Here is a 27,064-nt window from a genome sequence, read left to right on the forward strand (position 1 = left end):
GGATCCACCTGGCCGGTCTCCCCAGCTCCTGTGCCCACACGCGCGGCGCTGGCACAGGAGGTCACCCTGGCCACACGGGCTCGTGGCTCGGGGGTCCGCGCGGCTCTCCGGGTGGTGGGTGGAGGCCACGGCCAGGCTCTTCCGAGGGGAGGCGGAGGCGGGGAGGCCAGGGCCGGCCGGGCAGGGCAGCTCCTCCTGGGCGGGCAGGAAGCGCCCTGGCTGGGCTGTGCGCCCCGGCTGGGCTGTGCGCCCAGGGAAGGCGGGCGCGCGCTCCGTCCACAACGCTTCCCGTCCTGGCTCCTGGCCTAGGCCTTCCTTTTCCTCCGCCTCCTGCCTCGCAGCTTCCCTCTCTTCCTCCCGAACACCGGGGCGGCCGTCACCAGGGCGGCCCGGGGCCGGGGGCCCTCGTCCTCGGAGGAGGAGCTGCCGGAGGAGCTGCCGGGGGAGCCACCTGAGCCCAGGCCTGCCCTCACCCCGGGGCCGGTCCCTCCCGAAGCCTCGCCGCCCAGGAACCCGCCGCCCCCGGCCCCCGGTGCGCCAGCGCCAGCCGGGCGCCGGTCTCTCTTGGGGCGCGCGGGCTCCTCGGCCGCCCCGGCCGGGGCTCTCTTCCGCGGCCCCCCGGTCCCCCCGGTCCCCCCGCGGGCGGCCTCGTCCAGCGCCAGGGCCTCGGCCGCGGCCTCCACCTCGCCGGCCTCCTCTTCCCGCTCTTTCCTCAGCATGCAGGTCACGGCTCGGTGCAGTCTCTGGCTTTTGATGTGTCTGGCGTCCTGCTTCTCCTGCTGAGCTAATCGAAAGAAGGAGTCGACGCGGAGCTGGGTCTAGAACAACGCAGAGACGACCGGTAAGCGAACCCAAGTGTTCTGAGAACACGACCTCCTCCACGCCTCCCACCCCCGGGGGACCCCGCCACTCACCTAGCCCACTACCTACCCCCTCCCCGTGCAGTCTACCTCCCTAAAGAAACTCCCTCCTGCCAGTCTTGGCGGCTCCCCCACCCCCAGCTCTGGGAGAGGTAGGTATTGAGAGGAGCGCAGTTTAAGGCCGGCATGGGTGAAAAGTTGGGGAGACTCTCAACTCTGCATGTCAAAGTGTGCACGGTGGTGCAGAGCTGACATCCCAGCGAGGGGGACTGTACAACAGGAGGTCCGCAGTGTGACCTTATCCACCACAGAACCGAAGCGAAAGGTTTGAGTGGTAAGTAAAGCATGTGCCTAGCAGGGAGAGGCCGCGAGTTCAAGACTCACAACCACCCAAAATAATAAAGACATTACCATCACCTAATACCTTCAAGAGGCAAGTTCGTTCTACTCTTGGACACATTCAAGTTTTTGTTTTGTTTTTTTCATCAAATTCACTTTTGGGAAGATACTCTTTTGTGTGTGTATGTGTGTGTGTCTGTCTGTCTGTTGCAAGACTTGAACTTTGGGCATGGGTAACTGTCCCTGAGCTCTACCCCTTGAGCCACAGCACCACTTCCAGTTTTCTAGTGGTTAGATAGAAGAGTCTCACAGACTTCAGTGTCTGAGCTAGCTTTGAACGGCAGTCCTCAGGCTCAGCCTCCTGAGTAGCTAGGATGCAAGTGTAAAACCCCATACCAGCTAGGAGGCTACTCTTGAATACATATGGGGAAATGTGAACCTAATGTGGACTGCAACATCATAAATACCTGAATGCTGAGGGTGAACTGAGCTTCTCGGTCAGAACTTAGCCTCAGGATTATAGGACTACAGCCACCAGCGCCCAGCTCACTTTCTCTTACTCTGCTTCTCCAGGTTCCTAATCAAGGCATGCACTCACCTCTGAGCCCACACTGCCATTTGTTCTTTACCTAAAATCTCACTTCAAAATATATGCTAGATGTCCTAACATGGAAGTGTTGACTGGTCTTAGCAGCTACCAATCCTAGCTTTACTAACTACATTCTTCACCTAGTCTTGGAAAAGAGCCACCATCATCACCTGCTGTGCATTCAGCTGCTTTAATACAGGAAACAGGGATTCATCTGTTTTTGTCCTGTTCCAGCCAAAATACCGCTGGCAAAACATGCAGGCAGTTAAGACATAAATAAATGATAAATAAAAAGGCCCAAGGAATCACTTCTGATTACATTCCCTTTATCCCCAAGGATTTTTATATCTGTAAGGACTAAAGTAATAGAATAAAAGATAACACAAATTACTCAAACATGGTCATATGTTCTCATCAGCCTCATAAGACAGAAGGTTCTATTCAAGAATACCAAGGACTCCTGACGATGGTGAAAGGTCATTCCTGAATAAAGGCATATTTCCGATATCCTATGTATTAAAGAACTTGGGGCCAGGAGTTTGGCCTAATGGTAGTGTTTTCCTAGCATGCACAAAGACCCAAGCTCGATTCCCTGGTACCACATACAGAGAAAAAGCCAGAAGTGGTGCTGTAGCTCAAGTGGTAGTGCTCTAGCCTTGAGAAAGCCCAAGGACAGTGCTCATGCCCTGAGTTCAAGCCCCAGGACTGGAAAAAAAAAAAAAAAAGAAAAAAAAAAAAAAACCAATCGATTCTTTCTAGTGTAACGTTTTAAATGTCTACTCAAATGAGAAGTTAAAGGCAAAGAATGAAAAGCCGGTAAGTCACAAAAAGGACAAAGCTAACCATCTCTTCTGTTCTTTCACAATAAGTAACACTGAAGTAGATGGGCCTACGAATGCAATCACTACTTATTTCAAATGAAGATCCTCTTTAACACCAAGAAGGATGGAAAAGGAGCTACAAAGAGATCTGAAATAACAGGACACTAGTGGAAAATTATCTGAGTTCTACTCCATGAGTTTGAAGCCAAATATGGATGTGGCTCAAGAGGAAAGGATATTCCCGGATTCTGTCAAGATCAGGTTTCCCCCACAGAAACGCTGCTTTGGAGTCGTCCACCACAGGCCTCAGGTAGGCATCGGCCACTGCTGGGTTTGGAAAGCCAGGTGCCAACTGCAAATTTCGTAACTTCTTTTTCACTTTGGTGTCATGAGGATTGGGTCTTATCTTCTTATTGTTTTGAGCCTCATGCCACCACTCTCTAGAAGGTACAGGAAACAATTATTTGGAAAACATTACATGTACCAGAGATGAAGAGGTGTAAACAAAATGTTGTGAAATGTACATTGAAGCCCTGCTCCGACCCACATTCTGGGATGGATAGACACTGATGGCCAGAGGAGACTATGGAAAGCTTCCACTGGCGCCAGCTCTGCTCTGGGCCCCAGGATGAACACTTTATGTGTTCATGTAGGACTCAATACAGCAGAGCCCTGGGCCCAGCTGAACCTCTGACAGGGAACACAGGAACATATGCCCCAAGTCCCAAACGAATTACAGACTCATGAGCAAAACCAATGACTGTGGCTGCTTGAAACCACTGAGTTTAGTGTAATTTATAAGGAACATACCAACAAAAAGCAAAAAGTCACACTGTTAGGAAAATGAAGCAGCATGGACGTTAAACGTCCATCCGCAGTGCAGCCTAAGCAGCCCGGCACCTCAGCACAGTGGCTGTCTCAGCCTGGACACGACCTCACTAGTGAGGAGTGCCATCTAGTGTTGAAAAGACTCACTGCAGTCTGCCACAGCATCAAAATACAAACAAGAAGAGAATCACCTTTTCTTGTTGCTTTTACAGTTGCCAAGAGAGTGAACTGGGGTTATACCTTTCATTCCCTCCCACTTTGTTTTTTTTTTTGTCAGTGGTGGAACTTGAACTCTGGGCCTGGGTGCTGTCTCTGAGCTCTTCGGCTCAAGGGTACTGCCCTTCCCATTCAGCCACAGCCCCTTCCAGTTTTCTGGTAGCTAATTGGAGATAAGAGTCACATGGACTCTTATCTCAGCCTGGGCTGGCTTTGAACCTCGATCCTCAGATCTCAGCCTCTTGAGTAACTAGGATTACAGGCGTGAGCCACCAGCACCCAGCTCCCTCCCACTTTACTTGTGAATTTTCACCTTGAAATGGTAATCATGACTGCCAGCCAAGGGAACGGATCTAAAAGACTATTCCTGCTCAAAGCAAGAGGCCAGGAGCTCAACATGCAGTGAAACACAGGTGGCAGCTGGGGCTTAGTGAAGCTGAGGGGAGATATGGGGGAGGGGGGTGAGTGTGGGGAGGGTGAAGGCTTCACTCCCACCCAGCCACTTTCAGACCTTTTCCCTGCAAGATAATCTAAACATTTTTGTGAGATTTCACCAAAGTTAAATCTTGATCACCCACTCAAAATTAAAGCTCTAGGGGGAACAGAAATGGAGGAATGCAGGGTGAACAAATCTGCAGTGGTACTTGCTAGACACTATGTTGAAAATGAACTATACAGCTTGTGGGCAGGGATTGCAGGGAATAACTGGGAGAAAGAAGGAAAGGGGTGACCTTTTCCAAAAAGAAAAACTCATTGCCTGACTTATTTATGTCACTGTGACACCATCTTTATAATACCCCCCAAAAAAGGCGTTCTTTTTAATTAAAGCTCTATAAAGAACAAGGAGATAGAAAACCAAAGGCAAAAGCCACTATAGGTGACTCTGAAAACTATGCATCACATTTCTGTTCTTGTGAAGAATGCAGTCTATACTTTTCTACTTGTCCATAGGTACATTTTCTGTGTAATATGCATGGGAAAGTTTACAATGACATAAACCAAAGTGTAACCAAAGGTACTCCATATCCGACAATGTTCCTATGATGTAGTTATTTCATTTGTTGAATAGTTTCATAGTTTGAGCTTTAAGCCACCTAACAACTGAATGTCTCACAAATTGCCTTAACATTATAGAAAGTGTGAGCCTCTAATCCTAGCTGAGAAGTTGAGATCTGAGGATCACACGCTTCAAAGCCAGTCCAGACACAAAAGTCGTGAGACTCCTTATCTCCAATTAACCACTAGAAAACCAGAAGTGGGGCTGTGGCTCAAGTAGTAGAGAACTAGCCTTGAGCTGGAGAGTTCAGGCCCAGAGTTCAAGTCCCACAACCAACAAAAAGAAAACAATGAAAGAAAGAAAAATGAAGAGAAGGCAGTAAATAAAATGTATCCGTATGTGTTCTAAGATTTGACGGAAAACAGCAGTCATTACAATTATAACTTCAGCGTCTGACTCTTCACACCAGAACATCTCTGCATTTTTCGAACACTGGGGAGAACACTAAATTCAGTTAAACCAATGGCCACCAGATACCATCTTGTGGCAAGTTCATGGTTAAAAGATGCCCTCACAACCATGTGTGCACCTCACTGAAAGGGATGAATTTTATGGATCTGAATTCTATTTTAATTTTCAAACGATGCCATCAACTACCTTCTCAGACTTAACCCTTACCATGCCAGTCTCCAACACTGAAAAGCCCAGTTCTGAGTTCTGGGCGGAATGAGTGAGCACAGGAAAGCTTGTGGCCTCACTGTCTTGGCCGACATCTGTCAGAACACTGATATGGAATTGATACTACCCTGACTACCGTAACACCCCATGATCACCCACTTTCACATCCCCAACGCCTGTGCTTTGTCTGACACGTAACAGCTACTAAGTAAAGACTGGGATGAATACACATAAACTCCTATGAAAGTCCCAGGACTGGCTCCAGGGACCAAGAGCTCCTACTGTTTTCTCCATGATATGGGACAGTTTATAATCCAAGAACGAATTTTATTGGTTAACTGAGGTATTCATAAAGGCATGCATAAAGAAATGAAGGAAGCACTCACGAGAACTTTAGGAGTGGGTCCAGGCCATGCCCTGGGAATTCATTGAGAATCTCCATGGCTGTCACACAGCCCACAGTGGGAATTCCTTCAGTGTAATCACTGCCAAGCAAATAGGCCAAATTTATTAGCTTGTTCCGGTCCAATCCTACAAGAAGGACAATTATTATCTCTCCATTTAATTTTAGAAAGATGCACTATTTAATATTTAGTAACAATCCATCATATAAACTGTAGGTAGTAGACATGCACACATACATAAACACATACACATGCCAAAATATCATCATTTTAGTATTTAAAGGAGGTTCTTTTTAATATCATTGACAAGTTTTCAAGTTACATCCATTCACCCAGCTTTAAATTCACACTCTACACTGACCTCCAAACTCTCCTTCCTGGCCCACCTCTCTCTGATCCACAGTCACAACTATCAACTGACCAAGTCCACATCCAGAACACAAACTCTGACTTCTCCTCAGGATCCCCAACTTACTCATAGCAAGTCCGCTTGGGTGCCCAGGATGTGACAGAGGCCTGGTCTCCTCTCCTCACATCCCATACCCACTGTCCACACTCCTGTCTGTGAAACACCAGACTTCTCTCTACTCTGGTCTTTCCCAACTGTACAGTGTCTTGTCTGCTGTCTGTCCTCCTCTGCTCCGTTCATTGGCTCCTTGCTTCCCTAGGACTACATGAACATGCTTCTGCCTCAGAAAATGCACTTGTTAGTTCCTCTGACATGGTCCTTGCTACAATATCAACTGACAACAACTGCTTCCTATTTCCATAAGGCTTCCCCGCCCCCAGAACTGCCTGTAAACAAAATCTTTTCCAACTACTCTCAAAGGCAACGCCATGCACTGATGTTACAGCTCACTTCTTTCCTGTTCTGTTTTCAAATCATGGTACTCACCACTAACTGTCAAAGTACTGTGCACACACGCACACACACCATATGTGTGTGTGTGTGTGTGTATATATATATATATATATATATACACACATCTGTTTCATTATCTGCTGCCTTCCTGCTATCAAAAACAAGTCTTGTTAGGAGTCTCCCACTGTGTATTGGGCGCTTTATTGGAGAACTCAGGAGCAGGTCTCGCCCCAGAGCACTCCTCGCTCCCATTTCTGGTTCACTCTAGAAATCTTAGGGAAATAGTCAACTAACCCGTCAGAAGGGTAAACTGCAAGAAAGAACTAAAATACATACTAAGATACTAAGATACATACCAAGATAGTAACCCCTTTACTCTAACATTACAAGTTCTATTCCGCTACACAAGCAAGAGATAATGTTCGTGAAAATTCATATGTATCTAGTTAGTTCTTTGGAAAGACAAACATTCACAGAACAAATTTTAGAGCTGTAACCACACCCGGAAGTCTTACCTAATTGGTTGTGGAAGTCCACATACTGGTAGTATTCTACAAACTTGTTTTTATTGAAGAAGTTCCTATAGACATGCCGGGCTCCGAACAGCCAGATGTCACTGTCATCAGTGATGGTCCCCGCGGTCTGATCAGTGAGGTCCAGGATTGCACACTGGGCCTCTGCCTCCATGGGGGCCTGGATGTAGGGGACACCAAACAGGCGCAGAAGTTCCTGCAGGAAAGATGGCAGCAAGACACAATTCAGGCGTAGGCCACGTGGGGAGCAGGCTAACAGGCCAGTCAGCTATCCCCATGGGCGGTTTGGGGACAGGTCTGTGGAGGCCACACCCACCTGGCTTTCCAGAAACATCTGCCCTGTTACACTGGCAGCAATCCGCTCTTGCTGCTGCTTTTGAGCTTTCAGTGAATTCTGTTCTACTAAAAGGTTGCTCTCCAGGGTTTCCAGTTCGTCCTATAAAATAGTTTTCATTTTTAGATAATTATATTAAAAAATTCAACTAAAGTTCATTTATTACACCAAGTTTACAATTACTTCAGCTGAAAATAAAAATAAGCTTTTTCCCTTTGGGAATCATTCCATTCAGATTTCTAAGGAATTATTTATAAAGGAGTCATCAGCCTTAAGAAGATGCACTACAAACAGCTAGTGAATATTCTAAAAGCTTCCTTGCCAATAAGTTAAAAAACATAATGGTACATTATTACCAAATTAATATCTTGCCATTCATTGGACCAGTCATCTGCATTGTTGTCAGCTTCATTGTGAGCCTGGATGTCCTGGTTCTCACTTTCAGAATCGTCCTGTAGGAGGCGCTCGCTGTCACTGGTGACTTCTTCCTCCTCAGTCCCTCCCACTTCTTCTGCCTGTTCAGAAAGAGGGCTAGAATCTTCAGGCAATTCCTCTGGAAGTTCACCATCACTATGGGTACTCTGCACTTCAATGAAACTTCCTGTACCAAAATAATGAGGTCACTTTATTTACAACAGACATCACAATCATCTCAGGATCACCAAGAGCTTTCTGAAGAGTCTTGGGAAATGTACCCAATGAGATTTGTCTATAATAGAAAACATACAATATATATAAATATTAAGCACATTTATTCACAACTCCTATCACTTCAAAACAAGCCTTTTCTAGTGGATAAACTGCCTTTGAAAGTTAAGAACCAAGTGCTCAAACTTGCATAGATTTCTTTGTACAACAGTTTCTAAGTTAACTTTAATATCCATTTTAAAATCCCAAGAGGGCCAGGTACCAATGGCTCATACCTGGAATCCTAGCTACTCAGAAGCCTGAGATATGAAGATTGTGGTTTGAAGCCAGCCCAGGAAGGAAAGCCTGTAGGATTCTTATCTCTAATAAACTGCTCAGAAAAAGCCAGAGATGGTGCTGTGGCTCAAGTGGTAGAGTGCTAGCCTTGAGCAAAACGAAGCTCAGGGACAGTTCCCATGCTGAGTTCAAGCCTCTGGACTGGTCATAAAAAAATAAACAAATAAATAAAATGGGTTATTAAAGTATATAAACAATCATGAAGGCTGTGAAAACACATTCTGTAGGCTAGCTCACTATGAATACAGTAAAAAATTAAGTTGAGAGACTCCTGGGAATTACTCAGGAGAAATAGGTCTTCCTCTCCCAGTTCCCTTCCTTAAAATAAAAAACACCTTGGTTCCCGTCATTTCTTTCCAAGGCGGTGACCGCCAAGGACTGTGCAGCTAGAGCTAAGGGGACAGTGGGGACAGAAGAGGTGCTGCTACAGAGGACAGCCAGTGCAGCGACAGCTAGACAAAGATACGGTAGAGGGGCCAGAAGCATAGCCTAGTGGCAGAGTGCTTGCCTAGCATACATGAAGCCCTAGGTTCAATTCCTCAGAACCACAGACGTAGAAAAAGCCAGAAGTGGGGCTGTAGCTCAAGGTCCAGGGACAGTTCAAGCCCCATGACTAACAACAACGAAAATGGCTCGTGCTTATTTAAAAAGTAAAAAAAAATTTTGCTTTACTCAGAGGTATTTAAAATTCAGTTAATAATGTTGTTGGAATTAAGTGATATGGGCAATAATGCTTATCTCTCGACTGGTTCTTTTAAAATATGACAGGAATTTTAATGTTCTCAGAAGAAAAAAAATATTTCAAATCCACAAGCATTTCTACATTAATAAAAATAAACTAGACACTTGAGGGCCGGGAGGATGGCCTAAAGGTAGATTGTTTACCTAGCATGCATGAAGTCCTAGGTTCAATTCCTCAGAACCATATGCACTGAAAAAGCCGGAAGTGGTGCTGTGGTGCAAGTGGTAGAGTGCTAGCCTTGAGAAAGCTCAGGGGTAATGCCCAGGCCCTGAGTTCAAGCCCCAGACTGGCAAAAGAAAAAAAAAAAGAGCTAGGGATCGTCCATGAAAGGATGGTTCTGGCCTAGCACAACTGGCACAAGATATCCCTGAAACATGCTTCCAGAGGTAGGAAAGACTCAAAAGACATTGTCAACAGCCACAGGGGCCTGCTTAGAGGAGAGGCCACTGGCTAATCCTGGGAAGACCTAAGTGACAAAGTAAACTATGACCGTGTTTTGGAACTGGCTATGGGGTCTCCCAGTTCCCCCAGGCTGAGTTTCTTCCATTCCATCTCTGCAAAGGGGCCCAGCACCTACCGTCAGACTCGCTGTCCTCAGAGTCCACGCCCACTGCTTCTGAGGACTGTGGAACTGAAGTGACCTCCTGGCCGCTGGGCTCCTCCATGGTGGTCAGGGACGCTCCTTGTTCTTCAGCACTGGGTGGTCTGGCATTTTCTAAGGCACCTCTTGCCTCTGGAGGGGCAATGACCGTGTCCCTCGCTTCCTGCAATGTGACAGTACCAGCAACTTTAGAAGCAGGAGTTTTTCCACCTTGTGCTTCATCATCACTTGAGAGAAGAGAAGAAGGACATTTACTCTCGGGTGGGCCAACGTCTCCCTGAGGCTCAAGCTCTTCGGTGCCTGGATCTCCCCTTGGCTCAGAACTTGTGTTTGTTAGAGGTGGTGGCAGGAGGCCAAGGACATCGCCCTGTGGAACCTCTGTGCCCTCCACACCATGTGGACCTTTCGAGTCCTCGACCACCGACTTATCACCTGCTGTCTGCGTGGCCTCAGTTGCTGCACGAGGAGGTGATGTTGTTGGAATATCAGAATCGTGACCTGGATAAAAACCAGTAGTAGACACAGGGGCTGAGTCCCTCGGCTCTTGTTCATTGTTGGTGCTGGGCATCCGCTCCTCCGTGGCATTCACACTGGCTGCGGGGCAGACTGGACTAAGTGAAACTCCTTCTCCATCCCTTGCTCCAAGTCCAGCCCCACGTCCCTCACTGGACATATTTTTAAGCTGTGTCTCCTCCCCTGGTCCTCCTGCTGGCACATCTTCCCCAGCACCCACCAGCAGCTGCTCGTCTTCATCAAGAGCTCTCCGAATAACAGAGAGGGTCCGAGGCGATATGGAGCCTGGCTCTGCAGCAGGCCATGTGGCCCTCTCGCTGCGTGGCCCTCCACGTCCACCTCCACTCTCCGGTTCCTCCTCTGAGCTGCTTCCCAGCATGGCAGCCTGAAGAGCAAGCAAAGTTCCTGGAGAAGGAGGGGCACCATCAGGTATTTTCTCTGGCTTTGGTGTTTCACAGGGAGAGGATTTCTTCTCAAAAGATGTGCTGTGCATTTTGCTGGAAGATGGAAGACACTCTGAATCCACGTCAACATCTTTCTTAGCTTGAATACCTTAAGAAAAATTAAAGCATTACTACCCACTACTTAGCTTTACAGTGTGATACTGTGCTTCTAGTAAGATGAACAAGAGAATTCTGGTTCCTATAAACAAAGATACAAATGTTAACTAGCAATTTTAAGATATAAAGTTTAACTAGTTAACTCATTGGTTCATTTTAAAGGGGGTTGGCATTCTACCAATTAATTCATTCATGGTTATCTACAATGTTATTACTTAAGCTAGACTTCACTGAAATCATTCATGGATGGCAGGATATCAAGTTCAGAACTGCAACATATCTTGTCAATTTTAGCCATCAAATAAATGGCAATGCCTGATACCTTTTATCAGGATGTAGTGTGAAGTGTCTTCTGAGACTACTCTCCTCGATTCGACTTCCTTAAAGAAGCCCCCTTCCTCTTCATATTGTCTCTGGATTTGTCCTGAGTGTTGCTGATTCATTTCCCTCTGGACATTTTCTATGTGTTTGTTTAGGTAATTTTTTTTGAGCAAGCCTTTGAGTTGATACTGTGAAAAGTCATCCGACTCCTAAAGGCAAAATAAACAAATTATTTTATATTTGCTGCAGATAATATCATTACTTTTATCTCTTCTGCCAGAAAAGAACAAAGAGTAGTTGTCTTTTTTCACTAGTGGAATTTCATAGGCCTGGCGCAGTGGCTCACACCTGCAATCCTAGCTACTCAGGAGACTATCTGAGGACTGCAGTTCAAAGCCAGCACAGGCAGAAAAAGCCACGAAACTCTAATTAACCACCAGAAAATGGAAGTGAAAAAGTGGCAGTGAGCTAGCCTAAAGCAAAAGAGCTGATAGACAGTGCCCAGGTCAACCAAAGGGGGAAAAAAGTATTCTTTAGAGCAAAAATAGAATAAGCAAAAGAAAATAGAAATCTTATTAATTAATCCTATAATCAAAAAAGAAATTCTGAGCATGTAATAAACGGTAGTGCTATGACACCTGAATTATGGCCTAATGCAAGGTTCTTCTAGAATGCAAGCAAGTATAATAATAGCCTATAGAAGACACAGCCAAACCATGGCTGTCACCATCATTAATTATTATCCCTAAAGTATTTCCCATAGTGGGTATTCTCCTAGGTACTTTTATCGACTACTTCAATTATTCTTGCAACCATCCTATGAGACATATTATCTCTATTTTACACTGAAGAAATTGAGATATCAATTGCTTAAGTAATCTCGAGAGTCACATGGCTGATAAATGGCAAATCTGGGATCAAGAGCATTCTGGCTGATGCTTGAATCTGTTACTACTATGATGATTAGTATTCCTGCTCATCACTGACTGTTGTCTGTGTCACACCTGCGCAGTGCACAGGTGATGCAAAGGCCCTCTGGATGACTCAGAACCACTACTCTCTCAGTGGTTTACGGAGGAAGCCCCACTTCCACACTACCCACCCTAACGACACCGTGGTGGCAGCAGGGGCTTCCTGTGGACCTGGGGAGCCCCAGAGAATAGAACTCCTCCCCACCACCTGCACAACTCCCAGCCCTCTCAGGATAGCATATAGCCCAGGCAAGCCAAACTGGGGGTATCAGAAAAAGGGACAGGGACAGATAGAACCTTGAGAATCTCAACCCTGATCAAGAAAACCTATGTCAGAATCAGTGCTAGCCTTATAACAATGCCTAAAATGCATAAGGTCTAGGTCACCCGCCCCTGGAAGGCCACTCTTGAGAATCAGGGACGCCCGGAGGTGTGTGGGAATTTTTCCTTATATTCACATTCTACATGGGAAAATGGGAGGGAATTATGGAAAAAGAAACACACCCTATTTCTTTTCCTCTGTTCATCTCAATGCTTCACATCCGTTTAAGAAGTATTTAAAAGTCTATTGGACTTTTATTATATATTATATATGAAAGCACTAATGTAATTCGTTAGGAATAAAATAGACTTAGAAATATAGGTGGCAACAGTAGAGATGAAAGGAGAAATGCTTCAGAGAATAATTACCAGTAGCATGAACTAGGTCATCATTGGTAACAAGACCAGGAGACACACCTAGCAACCCCACCACACACCACCCCTGCTTCAACCAACTTCCTCGGCCATAGATCCACCATTGCAGCTCTACATCAAAGCAACCCTGTTCCCTTGTCCAGAAAGGAGAAGAAACAGAGAGAGCCAACATCTCCCTGGCCAGGGCAGAAGAAAATATACCTGGAATTTCAAGCCAAGACACATATTTGCATTAAATATTTGTATTAAATTTGTATTAAATTCTACATGATCACTAGATTAGTATTCTACAGATTTATCACTATTTGTTATTTATCCTTTATCATTATTTTAAATATGTGCCCTAGGGTTTAAAATAGAAACGAACCAAAGAACTGAATTACTAAGCTCTTAGTATAGGAAAGTGGCTAAGCTGAGAAGTTGGGCATATTTTCAGTGTTGAGAACTCTGAAGTGAGCTGGATGTGAGTGGCTCATGCCTGGAACCCTAGCTACTCAGGAAGCTGAGATCTGAGGATCACAGCTCAAAGCCAGCCTGCACATGGAAAGTCCATGAGACATTCATCTCCAATTTATCACCAAAAAACAAGAAGAGATGTGGCTCAAGTGGTACAGTGCTAGTTAACGTTCAGAGACAGCATCCAGAAACTGAGTTTAAGCTCCAAGACTAAAAAAAAAAAAAAAAAAAAAAAGGACATTACGGCGTCACAGAGAACAAAAGGGCTACTTACTCTGCACTCTCCAGGGAAATGTCAAGAAGAGTTATGAGTTAAAATTCACAATTAAATGCCAGGTGTGGCAGCTCACACCTGTAATCCTAGCTACTCAGGAGGCTGAGATCTGAGGATCAAGATTCAAAGCCAGCCCGGACACAAAAGGATCTAAGACTCTTATCTCCTATTAACTTCTAGAAAACAGAAAGTGAAGCCTGGCTCAAGGGTAGGGTGGTAGCCTTGACCTGAAGAGCTCAGGGACAGAGCCCAGGCCCAGTTCAAGCCCCATGACCCACAAAAAAAAAAAAAGAAAAGAAAAAAGAAGGAAAGAAAGAAAGAAAATTCACAATTAAATGATGCTTTTGACCTGAGATATACCTATATTGTTTACTGAATTGACACAGTATATAAGTATTGCTTTTTAATTTTTCTTCTAAATTTGCTGAAGTAATTATTTCCAAGCATTCACGTACAATTGTATACTATTGATATTTTACCTCTGGCATTGCTTCAAATAATGTTCTTCTCCGCTTGGTAAATTCTTTCATATCAGTCAAGATTTCATGCTTTACTTCCAGGGGAAGGCTGCTGAAGTCCTCAGATTCAATGTCTATTGCCTGGGGATTATGGAAGAACTCCTCCTGCAGAGGGTAAAAGCATGTAAGATGGCCTTTGAATGCACAGTTTTCACTACTAGACACTATGTTTATGTCACAAACAGCTGCATGTATACAGAGGCTAAGCATAGCAGCACAGAACCTGAGTTAAGGGTTGGCGAGAATGAACAAATCTACTTACAGAGGCATCTAGTCACACAGTCATTATCTCAAAATGCATTAGGCCCCTTCAAAGGCTCTACAATGCTGATGCTCATGTTAAAGCTGACACACTAAAAACTTTACAGGAAGGAAAAGGAGATACACTAGGCCTCCTTGGCACAGGTCGAAACTTTCTTAATAAGGACCAAGAATCACAACGAATCAGAGAAAGGCTGGATAAGTGGGACTGCATTAAACTGCAGAGCTTTTATATGGCAAAGGATATAGCTAGTAAATTAATTAGGAAGCCTACAGAGTGGGAGAAGATCTGCACCAACCAATCAACGGACAAAGGCCTCATATCTAAAATATATCAACAACTCAAAAAATCGAATCACTCCAAAAGTAATCTCCTAAGTAACAACCATCCCATTAAAAGATGGGCAAAAGACTTAAAGAGAGTCTTCTCTGAAGAAGAAACAAAAATGGCCTATAGACACATGAAGAAATGCTCAACATCTCTGGTCATAAAAGAAATGCAAATCAAAACAACTCTAAGATTCCACCTCACTCCAGTTAGAATGGCCAGGATCAGGAAAACGAATAACAGATGCTGGAGGGGATGTGGCCAGGAGGGATTACTACTACACTGTTGATGGGAGTGCAAACTCGTTCAACCACTATGGAAAGCCGTATGGCAGTGCCTCAAAAAGCTAAACATAGAGCTCCCCTATGACCCAGCAATTCCACTACCTGGCATTTACCCAACCATCCAGAAACAAGGACATACTAAATCCACTAGCACAACAATGTTCATTGCAGCACTATTCACCATAGCAAAGATATGGTACCAACCTAGATGTCCCTCAGTTGATGAGTGGATCAACAAGATGTGGTATTTGTACACAATGGAATTCTATGCTGCTGTCAGAAAAAATGACATTGCCCCATTTGTTAGGAAATGGAAAGACTTAGAAAAAATCGTATCAAGTGAAGTAAGCCAGACTCAAAGGAACTTAGGCTCAGTGGTTTCCCTCATTTGTCATAATCAGTAGAAACCTTGGGCTCTACTAGCAGAGATCTGCAATAGAGCAAAATCTTGATACATAAGGCCATATAATGTGAAGCTAATTGAAAGGACCTCCAGGATATTGAAACAAAAGCCATATAATGAATGATTGTTGTCCTTAATGTACTATGTTATCTCTCATCTCCTTTGCTGTCCCTTGGGTATCTCATATTGTTACAGTATCTCACTTTGTTATCGATATATTGAATTTATTTGTATTTGGTTATTTGAAATTTGATAGGGAAGGGGGGAAAACCAAGATGGGTGGGGGGGTGGGGGAGGGTAATGGGTACCAAGACATGTGAAAGGGTATCAATGTATGTGAATTAATGCACCTTCTATCTGGCAAATATCTTGTAACCCTTTTATTAATTACAATAAAACACACACACACACACACACACACACACACACAAAATATTGTCCCTACACTTAGGACTCTTAAGGAACATACATGGTAAAGAATATATATATATATATATATATATATATATATACATATGCAAACAAGGCAACAATCAGAAAATCAAGCAAGTTAATCTGTTAAGAAAGTGAGTAGGAAAATAGGAAGAAAAAAAAGAAAAGCAATGAATTGTCTGATAAATAGAAATATCCCTGCTAGAAAGAGGACCCGTGTCAGGGACCTGAGAGACATCAAATAGCCTGACTAGAGACGGAGCATCCTGGCCTGAGGGACAGCAAGTGCAAAGGCCATGGGATATGAATGAACCTCATACAGTTAAATGACATTCATAATTCCCCTGATAGTGTGGGCTTAAACTCAGGACCTGGGCACTGTCCCTGAGCTTTTCTGCTCAAGGCTGGCACTCTACCACTTGAGCCACAGCTCCACCTCCACTTTTCTGGTGGTTAACTGGTGATGAGTCTCACAGACCTTCCTTCCTGGCTGGCTTTGAGTTGTGATCCTCAGATCTCAGCCTCCTGAGTAGCTAGGATTACAGGCAGAAGTCACTGGTACTCAAAGTTCAACGCCAGCCTGGACACAAAAGGATCTGAGACTCTTACCTCCAAGTAACGTCTAAAAAATGGCAAGTGGGGCTGGGCTCAAGGGTAGGGTGGTAGCCTTGAGCTGAAGAGCTCAGGGACAGTGCCCAGGCCAAGATCTTCTCTACCCATTTTTGGGGGTTTTTGTTGTTGTTGTTGTTTTGCCAATCCTGGGGCTTGAACTCAAGGCCTGAGCACTGTCCTTGGGCTTTCTCAAGGTTAGAGCTCTACCACTTGAGCCACGGCACCACTTCCAGCTTTTTCTATGTATGTGGTACCAAGGAATCGAACCTGGGTCTTCGTGATTGCTAGGCAAGCACTCTACCACTAGGCCAAACTCCTGGACCCTTCTCTACCTTTTATAATGAACTTTCCTAAGTTCCTACTGCCTCTTAATAACACTCAATTTCATATCATTCATTTCGAATGATAGAATTCCAAAATCATCCACATACCTGCAGTGCTTGTTTCTGATCCATTCTTTCCTGCCACTGCTTTTCGTCTTCCTCTTCTGAACTGAAAGTCAAGCACATATTACAACACCTGCCACAGATCTCGGTGACTACTTAAGGAGGGATTTCTTAGGCTCAAGCTGCTACAAACTCTAGAGACCACCAGAGTGAGTAAGGCAGGAACACTTCTGTCTTCCAGAGTATAGCGTTCAGTGGGGAATAAGCAATGACAGTATGACGCCAAGACAGGGAGGAACTGGTACCTAATGGTTGAGTAAGAAGAGACTGGTGAAGACCTTCTGTCATCCTCCTCCAATAACACTGGTGGAAGTTATCCGTAAGTACTGGGTGTAACTCTAGGAGCTACAGGAGTTTCCTGGAGGACAAGCTCCAGGCAGAGGAACTAGGCTCTGAAAGCATGTGGAAACCTATCTGGGAGTGGTGGGAAGAGACAAGAATGAGGTTGGAGAAATGTGATGAAGGATTGCAAAGTTCTAAAGAAGTGGTAAGGAAAGCAGGCTTGGTGCTGCACTGGTATGATCTCTGCTGTCTGAGACTGGAGGCAAGGCTAGAATAATGGAAAGTATGGCCTCTATAATCAAAGCAGAGATTTGGCTTAGAGGAGACAGAGATGTCACTGCCTAGGAGTAAGATTGAGGGCTAGAAAGAACGTTGAGTGCTAACCCAGTACCATAGATGCCAATGGTAACAACAGGGAGAAGAGAGCTGGCTAATACAAAACTTACTCTCCAAGGTGCCCCTAAAACAAAATGGAGGACCTGGAACAAAGACAAACTATTGAGACTTGGTCTTCCACATGTACTTTGTTACCAAGTACCAGAGGACCTGGAAGACAGGTCACAAGAGCGCTGTAGACAGGACAAGGCGCTGTACTGTGGGAAGCACAGGGAGCCCATGGCAGGTAAGGAGGAGGCAAAGAGGTGGCTGGAGGTGAAGGAGGCCCTCTACCAACTACAGACTGCATGTGTGAGCACGGGGGAGGCGAACCACAATGTGTCTTTACAACTTTTAAAACCCCAAGGCCAACAGAAGCCTTACAGTATGAAAGGGAAGAGTCGGGCACCGGTGACTCATACCTGACATCCTAGCTACGCACAAGTCTGAGATCTGAGGTTCCAGATTGGAAGCCAGCCCAGGCAGAAAAGTCCCCATGAGACTCTTTCTTATCTCCAATCAACCATGCAAAAACTGGAAGTGGAGATATGACTCAAAGTAGTAGTGTACTAGCCTTGAGCAAAAAGAACTCAGGGTAGCACCTAGGCCCTGAGTTCAAGCCCCACAACAGACCAAGAAAGAAAGAGAAAGGGGGGAGAGGGGGATGGGGAAAGGATGGAAGGAAAAAAGAAAAACACCAAAATTGCAAATCATCACTAAACAAGGGATAAGTTACAAAGTAAAGTGTCATCTGTGAAAATTACTCTGAAGGTACAGAGAATGGGGATTGTAATGTGCTAACAAATTCCCATATGCTTCAACATGCAGACAAGACATAATGTCTGAATATATCCGTAATTCAAGTAAGAGCATTATCAAGCAGTTAAATATTTACCTGTGTTTATCTTCCTCTTGTAAAGGTGGCAAAACATAGATGTCATTTTCTCTTTTCACTTGTGTTAGACTGGGGAGTACTTCGTTTCTAAAAAGCACACATGACTTTAAACAAAGATGATGCGAAAAAGCATTTGAGTCAAGCAGCCTTTCCCACTGACTGCAGTTACAGCTCGAGGGCAGGGTAGGGGGCCCTGGTTGGGGAGCCCACCTCCAATCCAGAGGAAAGGGAACCACGCTTGGCTCCTCAGAGCCTTTGCTACAACATTAAGCACAGTCAATAGCTTTGGAGGCCAGGGGCTGCAAGGCATTCCTGTAATCCAACTACATGGGTGGCACAGGTAGGAGGGCCGTGGTTCCAGGGCAGCCTGGGTAAAAAGGGCAAGACACTATCTGAAAAAATAACCATAGTAAAACTGAAATGCTTTAAGATCAACCTCTCGAATCACTGTAACCTTCCTCTTGCCTTTTGCTTTTGAAAGCCGTTTTGATAGCCTGTCTCTTCAAAAACGTCCTCAGGAGCTTCTCCGTGGTTCTTCGGGAGTCACCAGATGCCAAGTCCTTCCTCTGCCGTCTCTTCGCCTGTGGAAAGCAAGGGTGTGGCACCACTCAGAGCCGGTTACCAGCGCCCCATCCGTGTGTGCCTGAGCCCCGCTGAACTGTGCACCTGAGTGCTCTGCTGTCAGTGCCCCCTCGGTGCTGCAGAGTGCACACACGGCCAAGTCTCCAGCTACAGCCGCGTACACGGCAGGTGCAGGAGAGGACTCACTCATTTCCTTTCTTTTAAATGTCTTTGTGACTCTCCCTCCAAGAATCCTAAAACTTAGTGATAACAAAGCAAATGTGCCCCCAAAGAATCACTCTTTAAAGAAAACTTTATCCCAAAAGCAACTTCTGATAGTAACATAAATAAAAATGTCTTACTTGTGTGTAACTCTCTACACTCGCCACAGTCAAGATTACAATCAGAAGAAATTCTACAATGTATACATTATCTTGTAAGAAAGGCCAGGTGTTGGCAGCCCCTGCCTGCAATCCTTGCTATTCTGGAGGCTGAGATCTGAGGGTCGAAGCTGAAGCTAACCCAAGTAGGGGTGCATATAGATAGATGATAGATGGATATAGATAGATATTATATGTGTGTGTGTGTGTGTGTGTGTGTGTGTGTGTGTGTATCTTGTAAGGAATATCCAACTAGATACAAGCACCTCTCTATCAAGTATGAGGTCCTGAGTTTAAACCTCAGGATTTCCAACAAGAGAAAAAAATTAAAAAGAAAAACTGTCTACCTAGGAATAAATGGAATACTCTCTGCATGAAATGCAGAAAGACATTTTTTTCTTTCCTAACCCATCTAAAAAGTACTTGAGATCTAAGGACAGTAAAACATTCAAGCACAGATACTTTTACAGAGGCAACTATGTCTCTGAACATCATCAACCCTAACCTTCACCCTACACCTCACTTCCCTAGAGTTATACAGTGCAGATCTGCCTTTTAATAGATAAACGTCATGGTCTATGTTTCTTCAACACAGTGCACCCTTCAGATCAAAAACAGGATAAATTTCTAAATGAGTGTTACCACTGGGCCTGCTTGAGCATTTAAAAAAATAAATAAATAGGCCAGAGTTTAGCCTAGTGGTAGAGTGCTTGCCTAGCATGCACGAAGACCTGGGTTCGATTCCTCAGTACCACATACATAGAAAAAAGCTGGAAATGATGCTATGGCTCAAGTGGTAGAGCTCTAGCCTTGAGAAAGCCCAAGGACAGTGCTCAGGCCCTGAGTTCAAGCCCCAGGACTGGCAAAAGAAAAATAAATAAATAACCTCCTTTCAGAACAAAGAGGAAACTTATCTCATGATTTTAGCTTATGTGGTTTCCTTCTTGCTAACCAACCTGGTCACCACTAGGTACCAAACAGCATCGCTTATTCCTAAAACCCAAGTGGCATTTGAAAGACAGCTTGCCATGACTGAGAACACCATCCCACACTGTTCTAAAGAGACTTTCCTATAACCATGAGAGCTTGCCCAGAATGATCTAAGCAGCAGTAGCTTAGCTGGAATACATGTGAATGCTTACACCAGGGGCAGGGAATGTCTGGCCTGTGGTTATATAAGGCCTGGAACTCACTTAGTATATGACCAGACAGACACAAGGCCCATCGGCTGCCTTGTATGTGCCAACAATGACGTATCCAAAATTGTCACCACCCTTAAACAGATACTTCTAAAATTCGATTGTAAGAGTTCTGGTAGTTTCACTTAAAAGCTATTTCTACCACAACAGTGACACACTCCCATAAATAAGACAAAAAAATACAAAATAAAAAGAAGAAAGAAACACTGTCTTATTTATTAAAGATGAGCTTCTAAATAACAGTTGAATTTAAACTGGCTATGTATCAAAACCAAGTCTTGGTTTCCACTTCCTAAACAGAAAGCACAATCAGGCATCACTTACCAAAGTCTGTTTTTTCAGTAGTGGTGCATCCCCATCAAATACAAAAATAGGACGAATTCGAAAAAACAAGAGTTTGCAGAGCCGATGAAACAAAGTGAGGAGATGAGCGTTTTCTACTGAGTTCCCGTGGCGGTCTCGGACTCCTTTGAGAGCTTGATTCAGCCAGATGCTAATATCTGAGAGAGCAGTTAAAGGAGAACACCTCCCAAGCTCACCTTCTCAGAGCCAGATCCCAGGCACTGGATGCTGAGCACACAACCCCAGAGACACAGGGAATGTCTCGCCCTGATGCAATCTACAGAACACCAGCTAACTCTGACAGCTCTTGTAATGCTTCTCATATCCCCAATCTTAAGATTATAGAGACACACCTTTTTAAAAGTCTAGTTGCACCCTTTTACTAATTACAATAAAAAAAATCTCAAAAAAAAAAAGTCTAGTTGCAAGGATTGCTTCTAAAAAAGCAAATGAATAAAAAAAAAACTATCCAATTTTCTGAAGAACAGTTTAGCAATTCATGGCAAATTTCCTAAAATTCGTGTTCTATTTGGCCTGAGACGCCAGTTTCCGGATAAATGTCAATAAATCATCATGGCCTTACAAAAACACTTGTAGATAGAGTGTTTTTAAAGTATTAGAACTTTGCAACAAGTTTTTTTGTTGTTGTTCCATTTTTGTTTTGGAGGGGTTTTGTTTTGTTTTTGTGAGTCCTGGGGTTTGAGCACAGGGCCTGAGCACTATCCTTGAGCTTTCTCAAGGCTAGCACTCTATCACTTGAGTCAAAGTACCACTTTCAGCTTTTTCTGTGTACATGGTACCAAGGAATTGAACCCAGGGCTCCACACATGCTGGGTAAGCACTCTACAACTAGGCAACACTCCCTGACCTGGGTTTCTTGGGGTTTATTTTTGTGGATTTGTTTGTTTGTTTCCTGGGGGGAGGTATTTATTTTGTTTTTTCATGTGTTTGTTTTCTAGCTTTAGGGCTTGAACTCAACTACATGATGAGACAGGCTTTGGTGTCTCATAAAGCTTGCAATTCAGGAGGCTGAGATCTGAAGACTGCAGCATGAAACCAGCCTGAGAAGGAAAGTTCATGAGACTCTTGTCTCCAATTAATCACCAAAAAGCCAGATGTTGAGCTGATTGCTAGCCTTGTACACAAAAGCTTAGACTAGGACAAATTCAAGCCCAGGACTGACACACACAAAAAAATACCTAAATTATGGTACCTTTGTTTCCTAAAATGTTATTAAAAGTATAAATCTGCAGGAATATGTCTAGTGATAAGATAGCCACAAAATATTGCTAAAGGAAAAATAACAGGTTCCAAAACCATGCAATAATACAAAAAAGGGAGTCAGACATCAAAATATTGACTAGTTTTCTTTGTTAAAACTAAAGTACATTTTTTCTGGGCCTTTTCTTTAGTTTTTAGACTTTTCATAAAAATACTTTTTTCCATTTTTTATTTTGCATTTGTCTACAGTAAACAGCAACTCAGCACTCTACTTGATCTCCTCTAGCTTTTCTTCTGTACCATCTGTCAAAGAAACCTCCCAGCCCCTACTACCCATGCACTGTGTGTATCTAGCCCAAAGCTCTTCCAGATGGGACAGCTGATGAAAATGTATCTGGAGACATGGCTTAAGTAGTAGAGCATGCTTGAGGTGGTATGCCCAGTGCTGGAAAGAGGGAAGAGAAGGTGGAGGCAGAGGAGGAGGTGGTGGTGGAGGAAGAAGAGGAGGAAAGAAAAGGACAGAAGGGAGGAAGAGGGGAGGGAGGGAGGGAGTAAAGGAGAGAGGGAAGGAATGAGTTAGACTAAAGGTCCAAGACTCTTAGGTGGAAAGGCCTATCTGAAAAAGTAACAGACATGGATGAACAAGAGAAGTCCAGATGATAGGGCAGCAGTTGCCAGTGCTCGTGTGGCAGAAGGAACTGGCAGAAGGAACGGCAGGGGTTGATGTACACAACGCAGCATCTAAAGCCAATGGACAGTTTCCAATGAACTGCAACCTAAGAATGACCTAAGGCAAACAGGAAGAAAAAACTCTGTAAGGAATGCAGCATGCTGGTGGCTAATGCCTGTAATCCCAGCAATTCAGGAAGCTGAGAACTGAGGATTGTCATACCAAACCAGCCTGAGCTGGAAAGTCCATGAGACTCATATCTTCAATAAATGAACCCAAAAGAGCTGGAAGTGGAGCTTTGGCCTAAGTGGTAGAGCACTAGTCTGGGCAAAAGATCAGGGACAGTGCCAAGGTCCTGAGTTCCAGGTAGTTGGAAATTAATCACAGCCGCCCCTATGAAAGCAGTGATCAGTGTAAGATCCATCCTACACATTTAGATCGGACAGATGCATTCAACAAATTGTTCTACTTGCTACATTACATGGAACTAAAGATGTTTCTATATCACCCTCCCTTGCAACCAAAAATGATTGCTGATCAGTGGTTCTCAACCCTGTTATCTACAGAAACAGGATATAAAGCTTTTTAAAATATCCAGACTTCTAAAACCTCATAAGGAAAGTGGAGGTATGATTCAAGTTGTAGAGCACCAGATTTGGGGGGAAAAAAAGCCACACAAGCATGAGGCCCTGAGTTCAAGTTCAAGACCTAGTGTGGTCTTGAACACACAATTAAAAGCTCCTAAGGTTAAAATACTAAACCATCCAGGCTAGGAGTGTAGCCTAGTAGTCGAATGCTTGCCTAACATGCACAGAGCCCTGGGATAGATTCCTCAGACAGCATACCCAGAAACAAACAAATAAACAAAAAAGTCAGAAATGGTTTTGACTCAAGTGGTAGAGTGCTAGCCTTGAAAGCCCAATGACAGTGCCCAGGCCCTGAGTTCAAGTCTCAAGACTGGCAAAAAAAATACTAAACCATGACTCATGCCTGTAAATCTTAGCTACTCAGGTGGCTGAGATATGAAGATCATGGTTTAAAGCTAGCCCTAACAGAAAAGTCTATGAAACTCCAGCTAACCACCAAAAAACAGCAAGTGGAGTTGTGGCTCAAGAAGTAGAGCACTAGCCTTGAGCAAAAAAGCTCAGGGACCCAGCCGAACCCTAAATTCAAACCCCAGGACTAGCACAAAATAATAAAAAAAAATAAAAATTCTCAACCACAAAACTGATATGACTCTTTTAGTTTTTATTTTTTTTATTTAATCACAGATAGTGACAGTTCACAGCTAAGGCTGGTTACAGCTTGAAATTCTCAAGAGAAGAAATACACTTAGCAGATATTTACATATTTGACTTGTCTAATTTAGAAAAATAATTTTTTCCAAAAGCTAGAAAAAAAATCTGCAGCAAAACCACAAATTACTTTAAAGCTAAGACTCAAAGAACCCATAACATTTTTATACAAAAAGTAAATTTCCTCAGTGTTTAATCAGGTGACTTAAAATGTAATCACAACATTAGTAGGCATATGGAGAGAAATCTTCCTACTACACGTAAGAGCATTGTACAAATGTTAAGATCCAAGAGAAAAATGGAAAGTGAAATCCTTCTTTACAGATTATTTGACATAGCCTTTTAAATTGCATAATAAACAAGAAGATCACTTGGCTACCGAGATTTATAGTTTATAGTTCCAGGACTAAATTGTGGATGCTTTGTTAACAGTAAAGCAAAATTTCAGATGGCTCAATTCCCATGAATATCAAGGAAAAAAAATCAAACAGACAAGCCATCAAATATTAACAAGAGATTACTCCATCCCAAATGGACCTCTTTGAGATGTTTACAAATACACATAAATTTCCTTTTTTAAAAAAAAGGATGTTAACCCTTGTGTCGTCAAGTGTTTCACAATTTCTTCATTTCTTATAAAGGCTTCAGCTTTGAAAAAAGTCTTTTCTGCCTTTTGTGTTCTTGCTGTTTTGAGACAGCCTGGTTACATAGCCAAAGATAACCCTGCTCCTACCTCAGCCTCAGCCCACAAATGGCGGGGTTTACAGGCATGCCACAGAAACACACCTGAAGAACCTTCTGCCGCTTGTTTTTACTTCAGTGCTGAAGAGGAGACCCAAGGCCTCAAGCTTGCTAACAGGTTGTCAGTTACTGGGCTGTATAGGCAGCTCCTGTGCTGAAGGTTCCTGTCACTCCCAACAGATAAGTCCTCAAGAAATCTGTATAATGAATGCAATGACACCAGAAAGCCTCTGGGGGGGGGGGGAGCAGGGGCAGCCACAGCCCCAGATGCTTTCCCCAACTCATGGGATCCTGCACAAAAACTTTTCAGCAAAACAGCCATTACAGATCAACTTGAAGGTGTATTTGTGGAATTCGTGATACAGCTTTCACTTTTTACAAGTTGGGTACCTAGTGAAGAACACTCGCTTCTTTGTGGAACTCTTACACCCTCCTGAGAGACCTTGCTCAGAGGGCTCACAGGGCTTTCAGTTCCCATTAGGCAACGGGTGCAAAGTACCACCAGCTCCAGAAACAGGACAGGAAGTGAAAAACAGGAAAAAACAAAAAAAGTTACCTCTTCACCGCCCCCCCAGGGATCAAATACCTTCACACAGCATTACTCTTTCCAAAGACAACAACAACAACAGAAAAACCACAGACGGAACCGTGAGGCACTGGGGACTGACATCTTGAGGACTAGGGACAAGCCAGCAGGAAGGAAAGCTCACGGGGTTCTCTCGTCCACACACACACCAGGTGACCCCTACACACTCCCTCTCTCCCCCTCCCCGCTGCCCGCCCCGCGCCCTCCCGTCCCGGGCCCCCTCCCTCCCTCCCTCCCTCCCCGCCCGCCCCGCGCCCCGCGAGCGGCAAGGATACCCACGGCCAGGACCTTGCCCTCCAGCGCCTCGGGGCTGACCGGCCGGCCCGCGCCCTCCAGCAGCCGCCACAGGCCCTGGACCCCCATGGCGCCGAGGGGAGGGGGGCGCTCCTCCGACTCCCACTCGGACGCCGCGGCTTTCCGGGAGGAAAAGGTTGAAGACGGGGGACCGGGGAGGCGAAAGGCAAACAGGAAGGCAGGAGGCGCACTTCCGGCTCGGCGGACTTCCGGGGAGACGCAAGAGCGGAAGGCCGGAGACGGGCGGGAGGGCGGGGCCTAGAGTCCCGGAAGTGGATGGAGTCCCGCCCAGTGCAGCCTTTCCTTTCCGGTGCTGGTCCCTTCCTGGCCCCGGATCCAGTTGGAGTCTGCAAGTGTGCAAGGAGGAAAGTAGTAAGGAGGTGTAGTTACATCTGAATGCACACTTATTTCTGCTGGATGGGAGGGTGGATGGATGGATGGATGGATGGATGGGTGGGTGAGTGGGTGGGTGGATCGATAGATGGGAGGATGGATGGGTGGGTGGGTGGATGGATGGGTGGATGGATGGATGGATGGATGGGTAGGTGGGTGGATGGGTGGATGGATGGGTAGGTGGGTGGATGGGTGGATCGATAGATGGGAGGATGGATGGGTGGGTGGATGGATGGGTGGATCGATAGGTCGGTGGATGGGTGGGTGGATGGATGGATGGATGGGTGGGTGGATGGGTGGATGCTGGATGCTGGATGGGTGGGTGGATGGGTGGATGGATGGATGGATGGATGGATGGGTGGGTGGGTGGGTGGATGGATGGGTGGATCGATAGGTGGGTGGATGGATGGGTGGATGGGTGGGTGTGTGGATGGATGGATGGGTGGGTGGGTGGATGGGTGAGTGGGTGGGTGGATGGGTGAGTGGGTGGGTGGATGGAGGGATGGATGGATGGGTGGGTGGATGGATGGATGGGTGGGTGGATGGAACGATAGGTGGGTGGATGGATGGGTGGGTGGATGGATGGATGGATGGATGGGTGGATGCTGGGTGGATGGGTGGATGGATGGATGGGTGGGTGGGTGGGTAGATGGATGGGTGGATGGGTGGATCGATAGGTGGGTGGATGGGTGGGTGGATGGGTGGATCGATAGGTGGGTGTGTGGATGGATGGGTGAGTGGGTGGGTGAATGGAGGGATGGATAGGTGGGTGGGTGGATGGATGGGTGGATGGGTGTGTGGATGGATGGATGAGTGGGTGGGTGGATGGGTGGATGCTGGATGGGTGGATGGATAGATGGGCGGATGGATACTTTCTTTTGCGTCCCCAGAATTGAACTTAGAACTTCACATCTGCTGTTACCACTTGAGTCATAACCCTAGCCTGTTTGCTTTCAGTTTGTTTTTG

The 27,064-nt window shown here is 45.1% G+C and overlaps 1 protein-coding gene across 1 annotated transcript; it reads right to left on the reverse strand.

Moving 5' to 3' along the window:
• Positions 1–241: 241 nt before the first annotated feature.
• On the reverse strand, positions 242–25,846 carry Ercc5 (ERCC excision repair 5, endonuclease). Its single transcript, XM_090341904.1, has 15 exons — positions 25,686–25,846; positions 20,880–21,055; positions 18,881–18,996; positions 18,416–18,502; positions 16,849–16,909; positions 14,059–14,202; positions 11,184–11,391; positions 9,765–10,853; positions 7,818–8,062; positions 7,444–7,563; positions 7,110–7,323; positions 5,715–5,859; positions 2,849–3,049; positions 1,959–2,043; positions 242–818 (listed from the first exon to the last, which is right to left on the reverse strand). The coding sequence occupies exons 1-15, from the start codon at positions 25,771–25,773 to the stop codon at positions 306–308; spliced, it is 3,492 nt and encodes a 1,163-aa protein (XP_090198030.1). The 5' UTR covers positions 25,774–25,846; the 3' UTR covers positions 242–305.
• Between the last annotated feature and the right edge of the window lie 1,218 nt (positions 25,847–27,064).

This window comes from Megascapheus bottae, chromosome 11, assembly GCF_031878675.1.
Source record: "Megascapheus bottae isolate mThoBot1 chromosome 11, mThoBot2.hap1, whole genome shotgun sequence".
Taxonomy (NCBI): Eukaryota; Metazoa; Chordata; class Mammalia; order Rodentia; family Geomyidae; genus Megascapheus; species Megascapheus bottae.

What these genes read in the sequence shown, in the direction of transcription:
- Ercc5 (XM_090341904.1), bottom strand. Translation starts at nt 25,773, where the DNA reads ATGGGGGTCCAGGGCCTGTGGCGGCTGCTGGAGGGCGCGGGCCGGCCG. An exon ending in AGATGTTTCTGGAAAGCCAG is followed by an intron (nt 7,324 to 7,443) that starts GTGGGTGTGGCC and finishes TCTTTCCTGCAG; the next exon opens with GAACTTCTGCGCCTGTTTGG. An exon ending in GATCTTGACAGAATCCGGGA is followed by an intron (nt 2,044 to 2,848) that starts ATATCCTTTCCT and finishes AACTGCCTGCAT; the next exon opens with GTTTTGCCAGCGGTATTTTG.